This window comes from Synchytrium microbalum (genome assembly GCF_006535985.1).
Source record: "Synchytrium microbalum strain JEL517 chromosome Unknown SmJEL517_scf0031, whole genome shotgun sequence".
Lineage (NCBI taxonomy): Eukaryota > Fungi > Chytridiomycota > Chytridiomycetes > Synchytriales > Synchytriaceae > Synchytrium > Synchytrium microbalum.
This window is the reverse complement of record NW_022158380.1, coordinates 74,380-95,182: the sequence shown is the minus strand read 5'-3', so window position 1 is coordinate 95,182 and position 20,803 is coordinate 74,380. Positions and strand designations below refer to the sequence as shown.

Sequence of the window (20,803 nt, the reverse complement as noted above, 5' to 3'; positions counted from 1 at the left end):
GTTTTGTTTGAGTATGATGAATGTTTCGTTACTCCTCGTCGTGGGCATGTAGGGATTGATGAAAAAGCGTTGAGATAAAACGTCCTTTCTTTCCCTCTTGTTCTTTTGTTCCTCTCTTTGCGAGAAATCGTTGTCCTCGTAACATTGAAACACATATGCCGCCCACATTGTCCAGCACACTGTTCTTTGACTTGAAAAGTGCAGCTCTGTTTATCTCTCCACTCTCTTTTTAGTTACAAGAATATAAAAGTTTCTTCTTAAGCCGACTTTTGAGCAGCGACAAGAGCTTCAAAGACCTCTAGTTCAGCTTTTGCAGCAGCCTTTTCGATTTCCGAAGCACCTGAAGCGGAAGCCTTTCGTGTTGCTTCGTCGGCTCCTCGACGTGCAGCCTATGGTAATAGAGTGTTGGTACAAGAATGTTTATGGGATGACGTGGTGAGTCTTACATCAAAGTCGACTTGTTCTAAAGGCACGGCTTCGACAGCATTAATATTCATTGTCGAGTCTGGGTTGATGATTGCGAATCCTCCACTCACTAGATGGTATAAGATGAGCACAATGCATTGTACAATCCACAATCCAACATCGCTGTACACAACATCCACTACTAGTCTATTACATACCAAAAAACTTTTTCGTCTTGTCAGCGCCCTGAAAGATCTCGACGATACCGGGAGCCAATTGGGCAATCATTGGTACGTGGTCAGCGAGGATACCCATGTCCCCTTCACTGGATGTGATGTTGACTTGGGTGATTTCGACATTTTTGAGGAGAGTGGTATGAGGGACGGCAAAGTTTAGGAGGAGCTTGCCAGCAGCGGGTGCGGTTGTGGGGGCTGTTTCAGTTGCCATTTTGGATACTATTGGGGGAAAGGTGTTAGGGATGATGATGGTGAAAAATATGTTTGGTAGTTTGTTATGCCAGTGCATCCAAACATATAGTATGATGACCTACATTGTATCCTGTTGAATGCGGCCCTTCGGGCGATGGATGTGGCGGCTACTCGCAACATTATGGTATACTAGACTGTCTGATGCAACTCGTCGGAGCTTTGACTGCTGTGTGTTTTTTGGGAGTGAGGATGAAGATGGTGTAGGGCCAGCGAAGATGTGATTGGAACGTGTAGTATCAACGTATATACTATATTATCACGCTCCTGCATGGCTCTACCGTGTTAAGTTCGACACTAGCGATGTAGAATCACGTCCACCACCACATTTGCATCGTTGTGTAGAATACGCGTACATTCAGCCACCAGGACTAATCAAAAGCAACCCATATCACAAATAAAGTATGTATGGAGGCATATAGCACGTTCTCTATCTTGTTCTCTATCTACCAAATCATGCAACACACCCTCCGACTTTCAGTACAAACTTTTTTGTCTTGCCCCTACCAAACTAGAGAGGAAGCTAGTATACCATCATGTTTGCCAGGAGCTTATTGAGCTCGAGACTACAAGCAAAGGCCCTGTCTAGGGCTGCTGCCTCAAAATGGACTGGTACGTATAAACACTGCATAAGTAACAGCAAGTGCTTTTTTCATCCGGTGTGAGTGAATTGTGTATGAGGGTAGAGGACTGTACAAGGCATCAAGCAGAGGATGCATCCTGTATCCTACTGGATGCAGCCATCCATATCGACAATGGATGAAACGCGTCATACTTTGACTACAGCCAGACATCAAAAATTTCCCATTTGCTGTGAAAAAAGGCTGCAAAATGTTATTCCATGAAGAGCACACTGTACATCACACAAACGAAAGGGTATATTTACATACCACATTTCACTAACAATTTCGTCCCCATACCAGCTCGAGGATTAGCTACTTCCAGTGCTGAGGCTACTGGTTATGTCCGCTCGGTCATTGGTGCTGTTGTAGACGTACAGTTCGACTCGGGTAACTTGCCCCCTATCCTCAACGCTCTCGAGGTCCAAAACCACAACATTCGTCTCGTATTGGAGGTATCTCAACATTTGGGGTGAGCATAAAGGGTTGACAATGTTCCTTTTTTTGGTTGGTGCCATACCTGATTGTGGCATATCTCGCATAATATCATATTACATGCGTATATATTACACAGAACATATCACTCATATGCACCCTATCTATCACAGAGAAAACACTGTACGAACAATCGCTATGGATGGTACCGAAGGTCTCGTCCGTGGTCAACCCGTAATGGACATGGGCGCCCCAATCACAGTCCCAGTAGGCCCAGAATGTCTTGGTCGCATCATGAACGTCATTGGTGAACCAATCGACGAACGTGGTCCCATCAACGCCAAACACTCTCGTCCAATCCACGCAGACCCTCCAGAATTCGTAGACCAGTCCACAACCCCACAAATGCTCGAAACCGGTATCAAAGTAATAGACTTGCTAGCCCCTTTCGCCAAAGGTGGTAAAATTGGATTATTTGGTGGTGCCGGTGTAGGTAAAACCGTCTTGATTACCGAATTGATCAACAATGTCGCACAGGGTCATGGTGGTTATTCTATTTTCTGTGGTGTCGGTGAACGTACTCGTGAGGGTAACGATTTGTATCATGAGATGATGACTGCTGGTGTTATTAAGCTGGAGGGTGGAAGTAAAGCTGCTCTGGTTTACGGACAAATGAACGAACCCCCAGGTGCTCGTGCTCGTGTCGCTTTGACTGGATTGACTGTTGCTGAATACTTCAGAGATGCCGAAGGACAAGATGTGTTGCTCTTTATTGACAACATTTTCCGATTCACTCAAGCTGGTTCTGAGGTAAGCTTTGTTGAATTGTTGGATGTGATGTGAGATCGGAAGAGAGGATCAGAAAAGGAAAACATTGATGATGTTGGCGAGGCTCACAAAGAACGAATGACTTTGTGACAAAAGCTATCAGTCCAGATCTGGTGATATAATCACTTGAGAAAGTCCTAATTATGGCCTTTTTTTGTTGCATCTTACATAACCCATCACGTTCCATTCCACTCAACTTACTCCTTTTTTAGGTGTCTGCCTTGTTGGGTCGTATTCCATCTGCTGTCGGTTACCAACCTACTTTGGCTACAGACATGGGTCAAATGCAGGAAAGAATTACCACCACCAAGAAGGGTTCCATTACATCCGTGCAGGCAAGTATCGGAAGTTTATGATGATCATGTTATTGTGTCGGTGGAAATATGATTTGCAATGAGACTCGAACGGTTATGCTCCATTTTTCTTTTGGCTCTTCAATTAACCATCATCCATCATTCCTGGAACTAGGCCGTATACGTACCAGCCGATGACTTGACTGATCCCGCTCCAGCCACCACTTTTGCTCACTTGGACGCCACAACTGTCTTGTCTCGTGGTATTGCTGAATTGGGTATCTACCCAGCTGTCGACCCTCTCGATTCAAAATCACGTATTCTCGACCCCCGTATTGTCGGTGCTGAACACTACGATATCGCTACCAGTGTCCAAAAAGTCTTGCAAAACTACAAGTCTCTCCAAGATATTATTGCCATCTTGGGTATGGATGAATTGTCTGAAGAAGATAAATTGACTGTTGAGCGTGCTCGTAAGATCCAGGTAAATGAGTGCTGGAATTTGTTGTCGTAATTTTTGTTTTTTGGTGGATTAGGCATCAATTCGTGTGTGTATGTGTTTGTCCAACCATATCCTTTCTTATGTAGAAATTCATGTCTCAACCCTTCACAACCGCTGAAGTCTTTACTGGTTACTCTGGTCGATACGTCAAGCTCGCTGACACCATCCGATCATTCAAGGTATATTAGTACCTCATCATGCCCGTTTTTGTTGTTCGGGTATTCAATTTTTCTTCTATTTAGGAAATCTTGGACGGTGTGTTCGTGGACAATAGAATCCGTTCCGTTGTTTGTACTGACTTCCGTTTTCTTTTTCGTTTTTAGGAAAGCACGACTTTTTACCAGAAGCCGTAAGTATTAGATGAAAGAGCTAATGATGCCACTACCATTTTCAGAACGTCTTGTCTGAACTGTGAAACTCATTATCATTTGTTTTTGTAGGCTTTTTACATGGTTGGTGACATTGAAGAAGCGTAAGTTTTCTTGACCTTTGGTTTATTTGTACTCTGTGTACTAACTCATGTTTGTCTCTGAATATAGTCACAAGAAGGCCGACGAAGTACGAACTCTTTGTATCATGCTTCACAAGCTTTCATTTTTACTGATTTTTTTCTCACCTCTCATAGATTGCCAAGTCTTTGAAGCAGTAAAACTCTTTACCCCCCATTAAAAGAAAAAGATGAAATGTGTACACCGAAGTTAAAGATAAAAAAATAAACGCCCAAATTTTTCATTTCATGTGGTGTCTGTCTGTGTTCGGAGCCAAAAAACCCTGTCCGGAAGTCTCCATGATAGTTGATGGCTGGAACAACAACGTGGATTGTACTTGTAAGACTCTCTGTTGAACTTGGTCTTAATGAGCACACAATCTCTATTGAAAAGCTAACCGAGATAACATCGTTGTCACCATATTACCAGGAACATTTCAAACCTTCCACAAAATCACTTTGAAGTGCATCTGCAATGACGCATACCACAATGCAGCAATTGAGAAACAACTGTGAGCTGCGTTTTGAAGAGAGCGCAAAAACAGCAGTTTAAACAGAACTTGAATGCAGCATTCCCAACGTTGTAACTACCTTTAACTCTCGACGTGATCCTCATTCCAATACACCCCGACGAGAGCATGCAACCTAAAACAATAACCTGCAAAACCAGCGAATACGTGCTTTATGAACAAACTCCTTCTCAAAATACTCGTCACTCAAATCAGCAACCATCAGCTCGTCACGTCGTCAAGAAGGAAAGCTGATAAATGTAGTCGTCTCTTGACTCGTCCTGGTTTGATTCCGTTGTGCTGTTTGTTCCAGCGATGACTCGTGACTCGAGATCGTCTTCTTGTGTCCTTGGATCACATCTAAGTTTGCGTTTATGTGGTGAGATATCGTCCATCTAAAAAGGATGTTTCCTATTGTGTGGCTGTACTTTTTCTTGCGAGGCAACGAGTGCGTTCACTCCCAGACCAATGTAGGTGAAAATGCAATATTGTCAGACACTGAAACTCGAGCAAAACAAAAAGTGGGATAAAATCTTGGAATGACGTTTTACCAACACATTTTATGGGTCCACACTGGTTTATGAATGCGTGTACTGGTGTTTCTTGACCCGTTAACGTTTTGACCATTCGACATAAACGAAATCCGTCTGAGTAGCAACACTCCTTTCACCAAAACAAGCCTTCTCTATCCATCTTGAAGGTTTGCGTTCCAAAGCATCATCAACCCGCATCTCAGTCTCATATGAACTTAATGGATGAACCCAGCAGTTTGGCTTGTTAAAAGCTGACAGTTCGCGGAAACTTCACTACAGAAACAGTATCAGTGATAAATGTAGTGCCTTTTTGTGGTTGTGTTCGCAAAAGTACAAGAAATCCAGGCTTACCGACGTTTTGACGATGGATACCAGCACCCGGTAATTCATGCCATGTAAGAATCGAATTCCCGGACTCAGCCAAGAAAGTGCATGATCTCACCCTCGACGTCTCTCCAGTCTGCAGCCTAATCACCTATAAGAATGAAACTTGAGAGCGAGGGTAAGCCCATCCGTAAACAATAGTCCTCCAGATTCAATCAAGATAGCATAGCTGAAACACGAAAAAGACATGCGATAGTGAGATCTTCTCTAAGATTGTTCTATTTTCTTTTTCTCAACAACACTCTTGTTATACTTGCACTCTTAAGAATTACACAACAGATTCAGACCATGATCCACCAACAACCAAACACGAACAACAAACATCATTCAATCCACTGAAGAAGCCCTTAATCCTTCCACAAATTGACTTTGAAATGCACTGCGTGTCTCATTCCAAGTGATGCAGCTATGTGTCGAAGAACAGAGGTGTGAGGCGAGAATGTATGATCACGCATGAAAAAACGGAGATGTTCCAATGCGATCATACATACCAATGTTGTAACGTCCTTGTCTCTTGGCTGGATCTTCATTCCATACACCCTATGAAAACGTCGTTAGTATTCAAGACAGTGGAAAAAATGGCAATAAGTCCCGGCTCCTATGTTACACTCACCCATTTCTTTGGATCATCTTCACCCACAAGTTCAAGGTTATACCTTTGAACGATTGCGCACATGAATATCATTCCTTCTTGTTGGGCCATGTTCATTCCGAGACTGTAACAGAATAGGAGTGATAAGAGTGAGATGATGAAATTCCAGCAACAGAAAGCGACCCCAAACCAAAAGGATCCTGCTTTACTAACCAAATACGTGGGCCACAGTTAAACTGTGGGTACTTGTACTGGTTTATCTTGACCAGACGACCTTCTTGGTCGATCCATCTAAACCACATATCGTTGGTCAGAGTCTCAAGTCACGTTCAAACCAAAAGAAAAAAACCATTTACTCACCGAGAAGGCTTGAACTCCATGGCGTCATCACCCCACAATTCTGTCTCTTTACCCATAACATACGAACTCCATTCAACAAAGTCACCCTTGTATACTTTAGCACCAGATGGCAAGTAATCGTCTTCAGTAGCCATCTTTCGTGATGTGGGGACGTTGCAATCCAATCGTAAGGCCTGAGAAAAAAAACGAAACGTAAGGCAATTGTATTTAGTTACAAGAAGATGCGAAACTTACTTCAAGGAAGACAGCATTAGCAAACTTCAAATCCTTCAAATGCTCGTAGCTGCAAGGACCATCGCCAAGCACTTGACGAATTTCTTCACGTAATTGTTTCATTATTTCTGGTGCTTTGGCGAGTCGCCAGAATGCCCATGAGAGTGTTTGGGCCGTTGTATCACGGCCTGCGATGATGAAGCTACAAGGGAGGCGAGAAATCAGTCAGTAAATGTGACCTGACGATATGAAGTATACGGTTCTTTGCATTTGCAACCAAACAATAGAAGATAACAAGTATAAGAGACATACTTCATAATAACATCTCTCAAATACTCATCGCTCAAATCAGCACCATCGGCTTGCACATTATCAAAGAAGAAGTCTAACAAATCCATTCGTCTCTTGACTTGTGTTGGTTTATTCCTTTGTGCCTTCTTTTCAGCAATGACACGGAGACAGAAATCGTCTACGGTTTTCTTGTATCCTTGAATGATATCGTATCTGCCGTTGAGGCGCTGAGTGACCTTCCACCTATCAGAATTCACGTTATTACATGCTGTGTTTTTTGCGTGAGGAGTACAACGGGCTTCCCGGTTTCTTACATTGGGTCAATGCCGCGAGAAATGCATAGCTCGTTCAGTTTGTCGAATGCCTAAGTTAAATTAACATAAGGCTCTTTCTTACAGGCGAAAAAGATGAAAGTGCTTGAACTTACAGTCATGAATGTGACTTCGGGCAAACTGTACAGTCCATCGTGAACTTCACCCTTGACTTTCATAGCACCCACTGATGTTCCCATGGCCAGTAGTGCGAATGAATCACTATGCAGATAAAGGGTAAGAGAGTCATTCTGCAAGCAAAAGGCCGTTAGTACTTTTCAGTCTTACATTGTAGACTTCAACAAGATATCTTGCAAATCAAAAATAGCACCAGCTTGTCTAGCATTCTCGATATGTGACACAAGTAGTTTAGATTCTTCTTCGAAAATGGGACAGAATTCGTCTCGGAAGTTTTTGATGTTGAAGATGTTTGAAGCTGTCTTTCGTTGAATCTTCCTACAAACGAGCGATGCATGTGATGAGAATCGTCGTGGTTTTCAACTCTATTGCGGTAGTGAGGAGGGAGGAAAGTCTTACCAGTCGTCACCATCGGAAACAAAGATACCGTGACCAAGGAATTCGTAAAAGAAGACCGACCCTTATATACCAAAGCATGCCGTTATTGGAATCTGGGATGGTGCCAATGGAAATACTCTATACTCACCAATGCCGCCCTTGATGTACTTGTATGGATCTTTCATGACGTGTCTGATTTGAGGGTGTGTTGGTGAGTCAGTGGATATCCGACAAAAAAAGAGATAACACATTGACAATGGCACGTACTCGACATCTCGCCAGTCAAAAGTCATAATCACCTATATAGGAACGAAATCCAAGTCAGAGAAAACGAACCTAGGTCCCATCGCAATTTGCTTACATTTCGGTTAATAGTACTAACAAATAGAGGCTTCAAGCCATACTCCTTGTACAGCTCATATCTCCATTCCAATCTCTTTTGAATGTTATTGATAACCATTGGCAAATGTCCATAGATTGGTTTTGCTCCAGGCAAGATGGTAACAGTTTGATCTCCTTTGCGGTTTCGAGTTCCCCATGCGTGCTCACTAGATGATATAAAATGATGCAAGATAATGAGCGTCAAGTTGAGACAAGCGTTTGAATAACAACATAACAAGAATGCAAAGATCGTGGGGACAGATTGGAGATCTAACGTACGCATAGTAGAGACGAACTAGTCCATAACCCACAACCAGGGAAGCAGCGGTAGCAGCTACTACAGCCAATGCACGTTTGGCCTGGTCGTTTGAGCTTGACATCTTTGCCTATAACTGACACATGTGAGCTGATTCATCTTTTTTTGCAATGTCCATCAGAGCAAGAAACATACTCGGAGAACTTACCTCCAAGACTGGTACTGGCTTCTAAAGAGTAGCAAGAGCTAGCGAATGTGAGCTTAGTTGGGTTTGGTTGCGTTGTCTAGCAAGATGTTGTGACAAACGAAAAATAGAGTGTGTGATTTGCGGAAGACGCACATCTATTTCTCCTCCTCTTTTGCTCGGCACGTTTTTCAGCCACAACGTGGTATATAGTACGTGGCAAGCTAAGAGGCAGTACCTTCTTTTAGTTTTTAGTTATCTATTATCTATATATTGTTGGACGTGATCTCGGGTACGCACTGCAAATTCAACACCTTTTACGCCTTCTAACTAATCATATCACATTTCGCGTTGCAGCAAACGATTAAAGAACAGGACTTCATATACAGGACTTTACTCTGCATCCATCTATATATGGTGAAGCCTGTTTTTTCAAAGATTCGCTATTAAGCCTGCTCCTTCAACGTTTACCAAGCCTAATCTCACACTGTTCCCGGCTGGTTGTCGTTTCAAAGTGGTGAAGGATATTCATTGTCTATTTGCAGGCGCATTCTACATGATCTAAGGTTCATACCTTCTTGACTATTTCGTTGTAACATAATTCCAACTATCCCCGATACAAAGTTTGCTACTTGTTGCTTCTTCTACACGTTCACCTAGTTGAACGTCTTGTTCCTCCAAATCATTTGACAATCCCAAAGCAATACCTCCAACAAACAAGAGCATGCCAGTCCCTTCAAGTTTCAATGATGAAGATGTTGCAGGGCGTACTGAGACCAGTGACATCAAAGCGTTACCAGACAAGATTGTAGGAGTAGTTCGATTGATGGCTGGGCATTGTACAGATTCGAGTTCTGAGAGACCTACTACAAGTTTACCAACATGCACATCCGTCAAACCTATATTTCGTCCTGATAGGAGCATTCCGTGCCAACCTGCAGCACCGTTGGTATCGTTCCGTAGTCCAGCTGTTCGTCAAAATTCTCGAAGACTCTTGACGTGTTGTAAGGCACCTTGCGCATATGTCGATTCACTGGAGAAGTGTGGTTCAAGAATGCGCTTCAATGATTTCTCTATACTAGAACATTATGTGCTGACATCCTGATACAGCTTCTTGATTGCTGCCGTATTCCAATCTTTTGATACCAGAGCTGGTGAAAATAAGGTCTTGCTGCTGGTATGCTTTAATATGCCATCCAGCACAAACACTGGCAACAGGAGAGGAGTACAAGCCACATGAATCGACTGTTTAGCGCCCACTGGCTTTTTAGTCTTTTTAACTACCTGAGGTGATTCAAACCATTGCAAATGAGGTTGGTCAACAACACACCAATCCTTTGTCCAAAACAATGGTTGATGTTGAGGTTCAGAGCTCAAGGAAGCAGCAATGAAGATGTTTGCTGAATTGAACATATGAGCTGCATAATTTAAGTAATTAAATTGCTACTTGATGACCCTGCAATCTCGTCCACGAAAAGAGCTTCGCCTTTACCACTTTAAAAATGATTGAAATAATCCAAGAGGCAGCAGACAAGGAACTCTCACCGCGACGGCTTAATATGATTTTAAAAGTCCGGGATCTACTGCGTGGACTGTAATCTCACTCCTTCAAGGCCTGGTGGTGGTTGCAAACGATGTAGTGTTCGAGAACTTGGTAGAGTTACTACAGTTCAATACGATTTCTGACGAGGATGCAAACATGATTTGCAATGTTATCATTGATGGCGCTAAATACATGCCTCCCTTTGGAACCTCGTATCATCGGCATGTTGCGAAATCACACACCAGTTCAATAGTTCAGTGCTACTTCCAGCTCCATATTAAAATCTTTTATCCTGAGAAGCAATACACATTACCACCGCAAATTTCCGTACTGTCCGGCCAACCCAAAGTAATTCCTCTTTGCGCCTTTACAAACAATCCATCTTCAATCCTTCCACAAGTTGACTTTGAAGTGCACTGCATGGCGCATTCCAAGTGATGCAGCTAGTTGAAAGCAGGAGACAGTGGTGGTGTGAGCTGTTTCTCAGCTGTTCTAACGAAGAACGTTCTCGACAATGCGTACCAACGTTATATCGGCCTTGTCTCTTGGCTGGATCTTCACTCCAGACACCCTGATGCAGAAGAGTCAGCGCATGTTAGTCGCTGCACGTAATTCACATACACTGTTGAACGGAGAAAAGAGTAACACTATCAAGAAGCTGTATGGGCAGATACACTCACCCATTTCTTTGGATCATCTTCACCGACCAGCTCAAGATTATATCTTTGAACAATGGCACACATGAATATCATGCCTTCTTGTTGCGCCATGTTCATGCCAAGACTATGGTTCGATTGAACGTCTTAGGTTCCAACTCAAGCCGAAATAAGCGGAGCACGTGGAAAGAAGTCACATGTTACTGACCAAATTCGTGGTCCACAGTTGAATACTGGATACTTGAACTGATTGATCTTGACGAGTCGACCTTCCTGATCAATCCATCTGAAAACAAACGTTTTGGTCACACTCTGAGAACACCGTTATTTTCCTGCCAAAAATAGCGAAAGACATTACCTAGAAGGCTTGAATTCCAAAGCATCATCGCCCCACAACTCTGTCTCCTTCCCCATAACATACGAACTCCATTCAATGAAATCACCCTTATACACTTTAGCACCAGAAGGCAAGTAATCATCTTCCGTAGCCATACGTCGCGCTGTGGGCACATTGCAATCCAATCTTAACGCCTAGTGAATAGAGTGACCTACTGTCACACGTGAAAAGGAGAGGGGAAAAACAGCGGTTCTTACTTCAAGGAAAACAGCATTAGCAAACTTCAAATCCTTCAAGTGCTCATAAGTACACGGCCCGTCCCCAAGCACTTGACGAACTTCCTCTCGTAGTGTTTTCATGGTTTCGGGAGATTGAGCGAGTCTCCAGAATGCCCATGAGAGCGTTTGGGCTGTAGTGTCACGGCCTGCGATGATGAAGCTACAATACGGAGTAGACGAAAAAGTCAGATAGTGCCCTACGACCACCGCAAGCAAATCTTTTCGCGCATGCAAACAAAGGTCGACACTTCAAATCGAAGAAACGTACTTCATAATAACATCTCTCAGATACTCATCACTCAGATCAGCACCATCCGCTTGCACATTTTCCAAAAACAGATCCAACAAGTCCATTCTTCGTTTAGTCTGTGTAGGCTGACTTCGCTGTGCCTTCTTTTCAGCAAGGACTCGTAAGCAGAAATCATCAACAGTCTTCTTGTACCCTTGAATGGTGTTGTATCCGCCGTTGATGCGTTGGGTGATCTTCCACCTAAGAAATGCTGAGACCTTAGGCAATCTGGTTTTTTGTCCGAGAGACGACTACACTGAAATGGACCGTACATTGGCGTAAAGATGCGACCGATACATAGTTCATTCAATTTGTCAAACGCCTGTTGAAAATTGACGCAGGTCAGAATCTTGCAAAAAAGAGCGACTATTAAACTTTCATACAGTCATGAAATCGACTTCGGGAAGTGAGTAGATTCCATCCTTCACTTCTCCCGTGACTTTCATAGCTCCAACAGAAGCTCCCATTGCCAATAGCGCAAAGGAATCACTAAGAAAAAACCACTCAATAACCGAATTCTTCGAATGACGTCTCAGACACAACTTTCAATCACATACATTGTAGACTTCAATAACAGATCTTGTAAATCCAAAATGGCACCAGCCTGTCTTGCATTCTCGACATGTTGCGTAAGTAGTTTGGATTCCTCTTCGAAGATAGGACAGAATTCGTCTCTGAAGTTCTTGATGTTGAATAAATTTGAAGCAGTCTTTCGTTGCACCTTCCTAATGGAGTGTTGGTATGCAAAAAAAGTGAACACTAAATACGACTCACGTATAGCTAATATATCTTACCAGGCGTCACCATCAGAAGTAAAGATGCCATGACCAAGGAATTCATAAAATAATATAGATCCGCCCGGTCCTTTTATGTACTTGTACGGATCCTTCATCACATGCTAGAAAAGAGACTAACAGTCAAAAGAAAGGATGGAAAAACCCCCCTAGATGCACAACTTCGCATGACAAACCTCAACATCCCGCCAGTCGAAAGTGATAATAGCCTAGAACAGCTAAGTTACGGCTGCCTTATGGAAAAATTTCGCGATAATCACGGTGGATGCTTCAACCGGCTAACTTCTACTCACACTTCGATTTGGAGAATTGACGTAAAGGGGCTTCAACCCAAAATCCTTGTACAGTTCGTATCTCCATTCCAATCTCTTGTTAAATGTGTTGATCTGCACGGGAAAATGTCCCCATATTGGGACTGCACCAGGTACCATCGTCACCGTTTTGTCGTTTTTGCGGTTTCGAGTTCCCAAAGCGTGGTCTCTATTGTTTGAATATGGTTTGAATTTACCATCAATAGTTGAAGCGAGTATAAAAGTGACCATCAAACGCTTGAATTCATATCTAATGCTTGCATTTACGTGTTCGGCGAACCGCCATACTTACGCATAGTAAAAGCGAGCGAAACCGTAAGAAGCAGCGATGACGGCACCTGTAGCAGCTATTGCTACTAAGATACGTCTAGTTCCGTCATCAGACATGGTAGAGTACTAGTACTAGTATACTCGACGGGTTGAGCCGATCGTGTGGTTTGGACGGAAGTTCCAAACTATGCACCCACATACCAGTCTGAGATCTAATGTCTGATGAATGAATGGTGATCAAGCGAAAATAATCAACGCGGTTTGTTCCTTGATCAACTGGGTGCTGTCAACGTTGATCGTTATCGAAATGTCGTGGCAACGTTTGACTCGTCCAACAATCTTGTCCTTTGCCGAAGTAACAGAGCGACTGCTTCCTCGAATTTCACGTAGAAATAGATTTATCGGCTGGTTCAGGCTGCGCTGGTTGATTGCAAAACAAGTCAGCGACCATTCCGTTTTTTAACAAAGTATTCAATCACACCGGACACTGGTGATGATGCACTTACGTGATTTAGACGAAAGTATCCGTATGCGTACCCGTCAACCAAACAGCCTTACGTTGTCGAAAGTCTTTGCCTCTGTCTATTGTTCAATAGTCAATCACATGCAGGCGTTGCATTGAACTTCACAGTCACGACACAAGACTATACAGCACGGTAGCCTTAAATATCCATATTGGACGCGTGAATACACGAGTCTTCGTATCAGAAACACTTCTGAGACTTTGAAACTGCCTGCCGCAACTTTCCAACCTCCAAAGCAAAACATCTTTGAGATTGCGCAGGACAGCATGAATGCGCTATTCAATCCGTTGAGAGCTGCTGTCTCGTTACAAAAGAGACGCTTTGTAGACGAAGCCGATGGCTTCAATCTTGATCTGACATGTAAAAAGCTTTGATTTTGAAAACTTGCATTGCGCATGAACAGAAGATCTAACATTTCGCCCTCGTGTATTACAGATATAACGGACAATGTCATTGCTATGGGAGCTCCAGCCGAGAGAATGGATGCCCTGTATCGCAATCCCATTGGTGAAGTCAGAAGGTCAGACATTCGGACTGTTTCATCTTTGATGCGATCTTCACCTTGAGCTCTCCCATTAATCTCGTACTTGCAACAGATTCTTGGACTTGAAACATGCAAATCGATACAAGATATACAATCTATGCTCTGAACAATGCTATCCGTCGTCTCGGTTTCCATCTGCTCCTATCGCACACTACCCCTTTGACGATCACAATCCACCACCGATTGAGATCTTTCAGCCGTTTGTTAATGATGTGAGGACATGGTTGTCGGTTCATGAAAAGAATGTCGCGGTGGTGCATTGTAAAGCTGGCAAAGGTCGAACGGGTGTTATGGTCTGTGCATACTTACTCTCTATTGGGCTGGCAAAGAATGCGGAAGAAGCTATAAGGTTTTATGGAGCTGCTAGGACGAGGAATCAGAAGGTTTTCAAAAGAATTGCGGTATCATCAGGGTAACTTTCTTTGCTTAACATCTAACAAATGCATAATAGGGAGTCACAATACCTTCACAAGTCCGATATGTACATTATTGTGATGCCTTGATACGTAATGGCTGGAAGTATGCTACCAAGACACTCTTCCTCAAATCCATTGTGTTGCACACCATACCTCATTTCTCCAGTATGCATCCACGTAAGACCTTGCAGCGGAAAAAAGAGACAGTACAGCTGAATCACTGACGTTACATCATAATAGATCCCTTGACTATGATTACTATCAGGCATACCGTAGTGTATACTTTGAACTCGAGCACTGTAAGATGCCATTTGGTTTGATAATGTTGGTTTGTTCTCTCGCTCACACCCCACTCGTTTAGCGTGTCTCCAAAACACCAGGCTCCATCCGAATCACTCCAGGCAGTGTAATCCCTCTATGCGGTGACGTCAAGATAGAATTCTTCCACTGTGATACACTTCGAACCATCAAAATGTGCCGAGTCTGGTTCAACACGGCCTTCATCCCTCCCGCAGATAGCAAACAAGAACCCAACATGCATCGTCTAGTACTACGCAAGTGGGAAGTAGATGGTGCACATAAAGACAAGTACTCGAAACGATTTGATGATACGTTTGCTGTCGAGATTGAATTGCTGGATTTGGAGAATAGTGATGAGGTTGAAGAGGTAGTTGATGAGGATCAAGAAGCTGTCGTGCCGGTAATGGATCGACCGACAACACCAGCGTCATCTACTGGTGTTACTCGTAGTACGTCTCGTAAATCGACGTTGCTTGATGCTATTGAACTGAGACGATTGTCTCGAGTCACATCTGTAGAACCGATAATAGCACCAGTAGCTGAAGAAGCAGAAGACGAAGAGGTCGTCAGCAAGAACTTGGTAGTAGTAGATTCGGATGCCATAGTACAAGCCAACGCTGAATTTGACCAGCAGCTTGACTCTGATATCGAGTCTGAAGGGTAAATATGTATAGTAGGACAACAGAAGGACGGTTTTTATTGTAAACTTTGTATTATAAAGCAGTGTTATTAGCTTCAGCATTTTTCATCATTACATTACAACAACATACAACATAGTCATGCAGTCGCATTGTGCCCGTCTTTGATGTATAATGTATATTACTAGAGCACGTGATTATCTGCCTTTGACGCGTCTTGTCCCAAGAATTCTCACTCGACCAAACCATTCTCCATCCACTGCGCAGTTTTCAACAAGAGAAGCAATACGATGACCAAAGCAGCTCGGCCCAAGGCCGCCTCAACCTCAAAGAAGGCTTCAGCAATGGAAAACGATTCTCTGTATACTGCTCTGAGTGTTGAATCGACCGCTACTCAGGCAAGTTTTGTTTTGTGTATTTTGTTTTCGCCGATTGCGAGAGGAAAGACCAGAGATCTGCCCTATAACGAATACCAATTTATATTCAGAATCATTATAACCTTGATTTCATCATCTTAACTCCCACCTATCATTCAAAACAGGATCAAATCAAACAATCATATCGCAAACTAGCATTACAGTTTCACCCAGACAAGGTGCAAACCAAAACCGACCAAGAACGAGAAGAAGTCACTATAAAATTCCAGAAAATCGTAGCTGCTTATGCTATATTGTCGGATCAAGTCAAGCGTAAACGATATGATGACACAGGTGAAGCTGATGATGGTTCTGTACACTTCCCTGATGGAGGAGACTTTGATGCTTGGGATGCATTCTATAAAGAGTTGTGGGCTGGTATGGTCACCAAGGAAAGGATTGAGGAGTTTGCACAGCAATACAAGGGTATGTCAATACTTGGTGCCTTTTTCGCTTGCAAGGCCTTCGCAACCACAGCTCATATTATATCCCTCCGCATTTCCAGAATCCGACGAAGAAAAACAAGACATACTAAAAGCATACACGGAATCAGAAGGATCCATGGACTTTATTCTCGAAAACGTCATGCTCGCCAACGCCATTGATGACGAAGACCGCTTCAGAAACATTATCGAACAAGCAATCAAATCCAAACAAGTAGAACGCTACAAGGCTTTTAAGCTCGACCCAAAAGCTGCAGTAAATCGTAAAAAGGAAGCTGCAAAAGAAGCAAAGGCTGCTGAAAGGCTTCGCAAGGAACTCGATCTCAAGAATAATTCTGATGGCGATTTACAGAAAATGCTGACTGCTCGGAATGCCAATCGAATGAATGATTTGGTTGCTAGATTAGAACAGAAATATGGTGGTAATGCTGGTAGCAGCGGTAGTAATAGTAAAAAAGCAAACAACAAGGGCGCGTCCAAGTCGAGCAATAATAGCCGAGGTGGATTGGTTGGACATACCAGTGATGCCAAACCATCCACTCGAGCAAAGGGCAAGGAAGAAAAGGCTGACGATGAAGAGGATTTGGGAGACGAAGATTCTGAAGTGGATGAGGAGGAGGAAGATTGGGAAGATGAAGAGATGGAAGAGGGTAATGAGGCTAGCGGACAAGCTGATGGTGGTGATGAGGGCGGCGATGAAGGAACTGAGGGTGTAAGTTATTGGTATTTCGTTGAAGGGCTTTTCGCTTCTTTTCGGCTGATACAACTTTCCATGAATAGGAAGATGAAGAAGAGCCATCGGGTGACGTAGAAGAGGAGGAAGAAACCAATGAGGTATGAAATCATTGCATTAGAAGTGTTTTTTGTGCTTAGCTGAACTTCCTCCCAAAATAGGAAGAAGAAGATGAAGAATCAGCTGCGCTTTCCAAGAAACGTAAAGCTGCATCCGAAGAAGAAGAGGAAGCTGATGAATTAGCAGATGACGATGATAACTTTATTGAAGAAGATGAAAACGAGGCCACTACTACGGCAACAACGGAAGCAGCAGCAACCAACAAATCACCAACAACAACAACGAACAGAGCTGAACCTTCCGAAGCAGAATTCTTGGCAATAAGACAAAAGTTGGAAGCTGCAAGAAAAGGCAAAGTCGCAGCTGAACCACCAAACAAGAAAACACGTACTGGTAAATCATAAGGCATATAGTAGACGAGCTATAAGAGAAGGAGGTGGGATCTTTTGTACTGCTTGGTTGTGTACAGATCTTTTTTGATATGTGAATCTGAAAGAAATATATATAGAACCGTTATACATTTGCAAATTCGTGGGTTTATGAGTACCAAATGAAACTAGATGATGTAGACCAACTATAAGTATTACGAAACTATACCAGACTCCGTATCTATAGCTTGTTTCCTTCAGTATCACTACCACTCTTCTTCACTTCTGTATTTCCTGATGTCGACGATTTTTTGGCCCCCAGACCAGCCAAATCAATAGGCAGCCCCGTCTTCAGATCTATTATGACTCCAGGAGCCAGTTTCGGCTTATTGCTGTTGCCTGCTTTAGATTTAGGTACCCATTCACAGACACCGGATTCTTCATCACAAAACATTTCACCATCCTCGTCTTGCTGATCTAGACCAGAGGCAAGTTCAGAGTCCTCGGGTTTAGGCTGTTGGGATTGCTTAGTGTCCATTTAAGCTCTCTACGGGATTTGGAAGTGGGGTTGCTGGAATTTGTAATGATGCGTTTTGTTGCAAAGGACGCCGAAGGGGAGAGACTACTTAAAAAACACACGTTGCATGTATTCATTTTATTGATTTTATGTAATTGTTTGGCGTTTGGCTGACAACTATGTTGATGTAACGAAACCAACGACACGTGCGTGCATTCATATCCCAGTCATTATTGTCCAACAGTTCAGTTTATAACATTTCGCAATATTCTACGTTGTAATATGATGCTAGCCGCGGCTGTCTGCGCCTGTTGCCTGTTGTCAGCCTTACTACCAAACCTCATTCGCCGGTCGACATGTCCAGCCAAGACTCATCGATTGCCGTTCGTGGCGGTAGCGACACGTTCTAACTAACTCTTCATTTGCGTCCTCTGATTCTTCTGACAGCCCATCAGTGATCTTGCCTAGAAACAGGAGAGTTCCATTCCCGTCAAGTAACAGGCTCTGAGAGTCTGGCCCTCGTGATGAGATCAGCGTTATCAAGGTATTACCGAACAAGACCGGCATGCAGTGTCCGCTCCATGAATAGCAGTCCAAAGTCCTGAGCTTTGGCAACCTAACTATTAATTTACCCATATGTTCATCAGTCAAATTCAGATTATTGTTGGCCTCGATTCTCGCATGTTCTAAATTCGGAAAGACGGTGGCAAGAGCTCCATAATCTATCTGGCCAACACGTCGTTTTACCGAAAGCGCCAACCTGGTGACGCCCCTCAAAGGCTTCCTGAAGAGGAGACCCCCTTTACCAGCATCATTATCAGATATGGTGAAGTCTGTCAAGGCAGCAAACTCTTTTTCAATAAACACAGGCTGTGTAAGTACCCGTTCACTTAAAACCCATCTCAACGTGTTTAGAGAAGCAGCAGACTTGACCACTAGGCTCTCTAGGTCTAATTCGATGATCGAATTGGCATTTTATTTTAATACAGAGATAGCAAAACTTGCCTTCCTCGTGCAGCTATTCCTCTAACCTCCTCGTAAGGATTGGAGGAAACCTGCTGGGAATGTGCTGTATTTCGCGTTTACACTAGTTAGATTGGTGAAGGCACCATGGGCGACAAAGGCGACGGGAGCTCGGGAGTGATTTAGGCTAATGCTCCGTAGCGACCCTATGCTGCCCTTTAACAATGAAGTCCACACCGGCCCGTCAATGGCAGTACCCGTGTCGAATTCAATGAGGCTCCAATCGCTTGTAGTTTCATTCACATTCGATAAGTCACAGTTCGAGGGAAGAGTCAGTTCTTTTATGTTTGGATGTGCTTTGGCAAATCGTGTTTCTATTCATTTTTCATTATTATTGCGTACCTGTATACAATTTACTAGACCGCTGAAGCCAATCTTATATATCGCTTCATGCTGTTCTAGACGCGGTGCGACAAATCCAACCATTACCAATAAACAGTTTGCTGCCTGTAGCAGTAGATATCCTTTCACGTAATCGTGTGGCTTGTATTGTTTGATTAGCGTGAGATTTTCAGTAATAGGTCCAACACTGTGGCGGTCCGGTTTAGTACTAGAGCTGGAGAATTTGAGTCCCTGAATGACATGGCTAACAATAATGCACTACTATATAGGTTTCTTGTCACGTTCTGGCAGGTTGTAGAATGTAGCTGAGGCAACCTAGCGAGTTTACCCAAGTGTTATTCGGTAAGATCCAACCCATTTGTTGAAACGAAGCTAATATCCTTTCGATTTGGCAGAAGGGTGGGCAGAGCTCCGTAACCTCTCTGTAAGCCGACTTGTTGTTCTACATAGAGAGTCGTTGAGGTGACTCGTCCAAGGATTTTCTCTAGCCAAGAAGCCTCCTGTCATTGCATCTTGATCGGATAAAGACAATGAGATCAAAACGGGAAAATTGCTGTGGAGAAATACGGAGTGCGCCACAAGGGCGGCGTCGCGCTGGGCTACTACTACCAAAGTCTTCAGGTGGTGGAGGAATTTGCAAACAACCTCCCAAGACCTACTCAAAAATTCAGGTAGTATTCATAATTAGAGTCAGAATGAGCTACTATGGGGCTACCTGGAGCCACCACTCCGTCGCAAAAATCCAGTTTTAAACCCTCCAAGTGACATCCCTCCAAAGATTCAAGAAAGCCTACAGGTAAGGCACTAAAATGCACTGATACACTGGTTAGCCTGGTGAAAGAGCCATGTTCAGCACATGATATGACGGCCCGATTACGATTTAACTCTAGACTACGCAATGAATCCTTGCTGTCCTGCACCAGTGACACCTATCCGCCAGCATCCAATCCACCGTCCCATTTACTTGTAAACCTAGAAAGACTCCATCTTTTCATAGCTGCATTTATTCCTGCTGTAGGTGGGATGTCTGATGGCGGTGGACATTGTAACTCCAGTGTGTGTACCTTGGGATGATTGACAGCAAAACGAGCCCATTCTTCAGGAGAGACTGAGAGAGTATCTAAAAGTTGCATTCTCGAGGCGGCGTGCAGCGTCAACTCCTCTAGCGAGTCCAATAATGCGAGCTGGTCGGTCCTAATTTCGAGAGCCCTTCAAATTTACAGTAGATAATAGTAGACTTTTCCTATAAACTGACAAGCACTTTCCAGCTCAGGTAGCCATGTATTGCGCAATGAGATTTTTGGTATAAATCAATGGGTTTTGGCTTTACAATGTGCTGGAAGACGAGGGTGCTTGGGGCATGCACTTGACAAAGGATATCAAAAAGCCATCAACGTGGGTCTTAACGGTCAGATA

The 20,803-nt window shown here is 43.4% G+C and overlaps 6 protein-coding genes across 6 annotated transcripts; 3 read left to right on the top strand and 3 right to left on the bottom strand.

Annotated features, from left to right (window-relative positions):
- Positions 1–257: 257 nt before the first annotated feature.
- On the bottom strand, positions 258–1,013 carry SmJEL517_g04517 (uncharacterized protein; the record flags this gene model as incomplete). Its single annotated transcript, XM_031170445.1, has 4 exons — positions 258–389; positions 447–535; positions 624–860; positions 956–1,013. 4 exons carry the CDS (start codon positions 1,011–1,013, stop codon positions 258–260), a joined length of 516 nt encoding a protein of 171 aa, XP_031023591.1.
- Positions 1,014–1,426: 413 nt separating this feature from the next.
- SmJEL517_g04516 (H+-transporting two-sector ATPase) lies at positions 1,427–4,217 on the top strand (the record flags this gene model as incomplete). Its single annotated transcript, XM_031170444.1, has 11 exons — positions 1,427–1,502; positions 1,814–1,982; positions 2,119–2,755; positions 2,986–3,102; positions 3,242–3,550; positions 3,655–3,747; positions 3,811–3,823; positions 3,892–3,917; positions 4,009–4,040; positions 4,108–4,126; positions 4,194–4,217. 11 exons carry the CDS (start codon positions 1,427–1,429, stop codon positions 4,215–4,217), a joined length of 1,515 nt encoding a protein of 504 aa, XP_031023592.1.
- A 1,611-nt stretch (positions 4,218–5,828) lies between these two features.
- SmJEL517_g04515 (uncharacterized protein) lies at positions 5,829–9,509 on the bottom strand (the record flags this gene model as incomplete). Its single annotated transcript, XM_031170443.1, has 18 exons — positions 5,829–5,887; positions 5,973–6,021; positions 6,095–6,197; positions 6,287–6,364; positions 6,434–6,606; positions 6,668–6,848; positions 6,959–7,180; positions 7,252–7,301; positions 7,365–7,470; positions 7,537–7,704; positions 7,786–7,846; positions 7,913–7,956; positions 8,032–8,063; positions 8,126–8,312; positions 8,425–8,531; positions 8,610–8,630; positions 9,160–9,167; positions 9,242–9,509. The coding sequence occupies 18 exons, from the start codon at positions 9,507–9,509 to the stop codon at positions 5,829–5,831; spliced, it is 1,917 nt and encodes a 638-aa protein (XP_031023589.1).
- Positions 9,510–10,512: 1,003 nt separating this feature from the next.
- On the bottom strand, positions 10,513–13,180 carry SmJEL517_g04514 (uncharacterized protein; the record flags this gene model as incomplete). Its single annotated transcript, XM_031170442.1, has 14 exons — positions 10,513–10,571; positions 10,651–10,699; positions 10,809–10,911; positions 10,993–11,070; positions 11,143–11,315; positions 11,379–11,559; positions 11,668–11,889; positions 11,961–12,010; positions 12,072–12,177; positions 12,246–12,413; positions 12,483–12,586; positions 12,659–12,691; positions 12,776–12,962; positions 13,086–13,180. The coding sequence occupies 14 exons, from the start codon at positions 13,178–13,180 to the stop codon at positions 10,513–10,515; spliced, it is 1,608 nt and encodes a 535-aa protein (XP_031023590.1).
- Positions 13,181–13,853: 673 nt separating this feature from the next.
- SmJEL517_g04513 (uncharacterized protein) lies at positions 13,854–15,511 on the top strand (the record flags this gene model as incomplete). The annotated part of the gene is made up of 6 exons (XM_031170441.1): positions 13,854–13,947; positions 14,023–14,107; positions 14,184–14,514; positions 14,583–14,724; positions 14,788–14,846; positions 14,909–15,511. 6 exons carry the CDS (start codon positions 13,854–13,856, stop codon positions 15,509–15,511), a joined length of 1,314 nt encoding a protein of 437 aa, XP_031023587.1.
- A 264-nt stretch (positions 15,512–15,775) lies between these two features.
- SmJEL517_g04512 (uncharacterized protein) lies at positions 15,776–17,541 on the top strand (the record flags this gene model as incomplete). The annotated part of the gene is made up of 5 exons (XM_031170440.1): positions 15,776–15,892; positions 16,027–16,327; positions 16,407–17,056; positions 17,125–17,178; positions 17,239–17,541. The coding sequence occupies 5 exons, from the start codon at positions 15,776–15,778 to the stop codon at positions 17,539–17,541; spliced, it is 1,425 nt and encodes a 474-aa protein (XP_031023588.1).
- Positions 17,542–20,803: the final 3,262 nt, after the last annotated feature.